The sequence below is a fragment of the Sinocyclocheilus rhinocerous genome, unplaced genomic scaffold (genome assembly GCF_001515625.1).
Source record: "Sinocyclocheilus rhinocerous isolate Xijiao unplaced genomic scaffold, SAMN03320098_v1.1 scaffold3116, whole genome shotgun sequence".
NCBI classification, from domain to species: Eukaryota; Metazoa; Chordata; class Actinopteri; order Cypriniformes; family Cyprinidae; genus Sinocyclocheilus; species Sinocyclocheilus rhinocerous.
This window is the reverse complement of record NW_015626391.1, coordinates 105,558-109,180: the sequence shown is the minus strand read 5'-3', so window position 1 is coordinate 109,180 and position 3,623 is coordinate 105,558. Positions and strand designations below refer to the sequence as shown.

Genomic DNA, 3,623 nt, shown 5'->3' with positions numbered 1-3,623 from the left:
ACCGGTGACGACCGCACAGAGTAGCATTATAACAGAACTTTCAAATGCATCTAGTATGATAAAACAGAGCTGCTTTACCCCACATACGCACGACCGGAAGCAGCCGAAGCGCTCGACTGTGGCATAATAAAAGCTCCGCTGCTTTCCAGCTGTGTCGCGCTCGTTCAGCGCCTCGTTTCACTTCGACGGCTTTCAGCCTCACCCTGCTTCATTCTACTACGTTAATAAATCATTAGCTCATCCATGAACATGACTTCTGCCCGAGTCCCGTTGGATTGCATCGGCTGTGAGGATGAAGACCACAACTCCCATGATTCCACACTGTCACACCGTCATCAAGCTATGCCTTTGTCTCATTGTTTATTTTGAATACATGCCCTCCAGTGGCGAAAATTACATTGTGCCTTTAAGTTGTTTAGAAAATTAATATTAAATATAATTGTTTTTTGTGTTAATATACTCATTTGTATTAAAAATACAATTAATATATTTAATATCTTCTTTAATAAACATTATTGATCCCAAACTTTTGAATGGCAGTGTATTATACAGTTACAAAAAAAAAAAGGCAACCTAAAATGTACGTCATTTAGTCACGGGTCAAATTAAATGCAAATAGCACATTAAAGTTAAGTTAACACACTTTTTGTGTGTGTGTGCGCTGTACAGGTCTGGTATAAAGAATGTTTTTGCTCAGGTGGCCGAAATGTCCGCCCAATAGAGAAGTTTTGCTCGACAAGAAAAAAAATTAGAGGGAACATTGGTTACGAAACGGCTGATGCGTGTTTTGTTGTTCAGTCCTGCACATAGTGAGATGCGTCCCGACCGAGCGGCAACCTCCCCGCTCTCTCTCGTGAAGCCAACACGGAAGTGACTTAAACTGCTGTCACCACCGTCGAGCTAGGTGGGCGTGGTTTCAGCAGCCAGCTCCCGCCTCTTTGCCCATTTTTGATTATCCGGGAGTGACTCGCTGCCAAGATGGCGACGGCTGGCTCCGCCTACTTTAGGCTTCAAAACGCTTGTCGGAAGTCTACGGGTTATGTCACGGACACTACGTCCATGTTTTTATACAGTCGATGGTCCCGACAGACGGGGATGCTTGGTCTCAAGACAGTTCTGATGGACATTTTTCTGCCTTCCCTGGCACTAAAAGCATGTCTGACGCTTGTCCTCCGCAGGTGAAGGCCTACCTGGCTGATCCCACCGCTTTCGCTGTTGCAGCTCCAGCTGCTTCGGCTGTGGAGGTGAAATCTGCAGCTCCTGCGGCCAAAGAGGAGGCGCCCAAAGAGGAGTCCGAGGAGTCTGATGGAGACATGGGCTTCGGCCTGTTTGATTAAACTGCCAAACAAACTGCCTAAAAGTTAACAACATTGTCAGTTTAACATCAATAAAACATCTGGAAACTTCAGTTGTGACTTGTCATTTTTTTCAGGGTTTAAATTAGTTTCACCAAAATGAAACTGGCCACAGAAATCTGTTACCAAACTTGTGTGGTGATTTTTATCCAAAACAACGGTTCACATTTTAAAGGAGGTGTCCGCTTTTGATCTGTAGTTGGGCTTGACGTTTATCAATTCTACACTATTCTTTTTAGTGCAAGTCAGAAGTTTCTATTTCTATTATAGAGAAAAATCTTGACCTTTGTGAAATTAATGATCATCTGTCTAAAATATTTGTTCAAAATACTAGAACAAGTGATTTAAAGGGGTCATATGATGCTGCTAAAAAGAACATTATTTGGTGTAATGAAATGTGTTTATGCGGTTTAAAGTTAAAAAAACACATTATTTTCCACATACTGTACATTATTGTTTCTCCTCTATGCCCCGCCTTTCTGAAACGCGTCGATTTTTACAAAGCTCATCGGTCTGAAAAAGCGAGGTGTGCTGTGATTGGCCAGCTATCCAGTGCGTTGTGATTGGCCGAATACCTCAAGCGTGTGACGGAAATGTTACGCCCCTCACATACTGTGATTCCCTGTCCGGCCGTTTAAAAACATTAAAACCCATTATAAACGAGGTATTCGTTTGCTGAAAACTTTGCTTTCATTTTTAAATCGTGTGCAATATATTTTTACTTGCGTTTTTAAATTTTGTTTTTACGCTTGCTATTTTTTTTATCAGTGACTGCAATACTTTAGACGGGAATCTGATCCCATACAGATCAGCAGCTTCTCTCTGTCTGCAGTGGAAAAGCATAGCAGCATCACTTCATTAAAAGGGTGAGAGAAACATTTCAGTTGAAATTAAAGTTGTTATTCACTGAAATCATAAGTTTGAGATGAATGGAAATGCTCTCTCCAGATATTATTGATAAATATGGTTCAAATGAAAGCATATGCACTTTTGTTTAAATGGTTTTCTTTCTTTTTTTTTATCAGTTTAAATGATACACAGTAGCCTATTTGTATGTTTTTTAAGGTAAGTGTGACCTCTGGTGGTCACGATGAATGAGGAAAAAAGCAGCATGATTATTCCTGTTGTTTTCTACTGAAGAAAGAAAGTCATGGGTTTGAAACTACATGAGGGGGATTAAATGATCTTTTATTATAGTATGTGTTATATGTGCATATAATACCATGAAAGGATCGCCATCACTGAAATCCAGAAGATCAATGTCTCTTTCTTTTCTCAGCACTATAGTCTCTCGTCTCACTTTCCAGAAGAGTAGAAGGCACGGTTTTATCTGAGGGATCACAGCATGAAATGAGCTTGCTAGTTATTCGCATTGAATTGCAAATTTACAAACGGGTCTGTTCTCACCGTCCATGTTGTGGAGAAAGTCATATTTCCTTCCCCAGATCCACTGAGCCATGCATTTATAAATTCTCGTAACATTCTCAAAAAAGAATATAATTTATAAATTCTCAAAACATCTGTAAAACAAATAAACTCTTCAAAATAAAGCTTTTTTAATTGTTCTCAGGGTCTATTTAGGGATGCAGGGCCGGCCCAAGCCTTTATGGGGCCCTAAGCAGAATTTTATTTGGGGGCCCCTTGGTGCTGCCAATACAACTGATTATTGTCAATGCTTGATTATTCGCACACTATAATACACCATTAGCAATTTATTTGTTGTAGTGTTGCTTACATCATACCAATGTCTGCCTGGCATGTTTTTACCCTTCTATGATTTTAATTGCAACAGTAGCAAACCCACAAGAGTGGTCAGGTGGTGATTTGCACTTTAACATTCAAAGTCTTACAGTAGCCTACTAAGTGGTATACTTAATGTGGTGCACTGTAAAGTAGCTAAATAAACCAGCAGACAATGCATTTACGGAACAGAATGTTATCCTAACAACATACATTATTAAACACAGCAACAAGTCATCTGTAGGCTACACCTAAAACAACAACTCGTAATCTATAACTAGCTAATTGAGGCATAATGATAGAGGGGTGGGCTGCAGCAGGGGGTGTAGCCAGAATGTATTTATTTATTTATTTACTTTTGTCTAATTGACAGGTTTTATTCATTTTTTATCTCTTATTTTTAATTGGCTATATGAAATCAAATACACTGCTGGACAATAACCAATAATTTGCATTCTATAATATTGTTGTCTTATATTTTCCTAATGACAATTTTATGATTGGTTTATATAGGCTATTACGAACCCC

The 3,623-nt window shown here is 39.3% G+C and overlaps 1 protein-coding gene across 1 annotated transcript in view; it reads left to right on the top strand.

Moving 5' to 3' along the window:
• Positions 1-1,408, top strand: part of LOC107714060 (60S acidic ribosomal protein P0-like) — a 6,494-nt gene extending 5,086 nt beyond the window's left edge. Inside the window, exon 6 of the mRNA XM_016519767.1 lies at positions 1,067-1,408. Within this exon, the coding sequence (XP_016375253.1) occupies positions 1,067-1,337 (271 nt within the window). The 3' untranslated portion in view covers positions 1,338-1,408. The remainder of the gene's footprint in view (positions 1-1,066) is intronic.
• Positions 1,409-3,623: the final 2,215 nt, after the last annotated feature.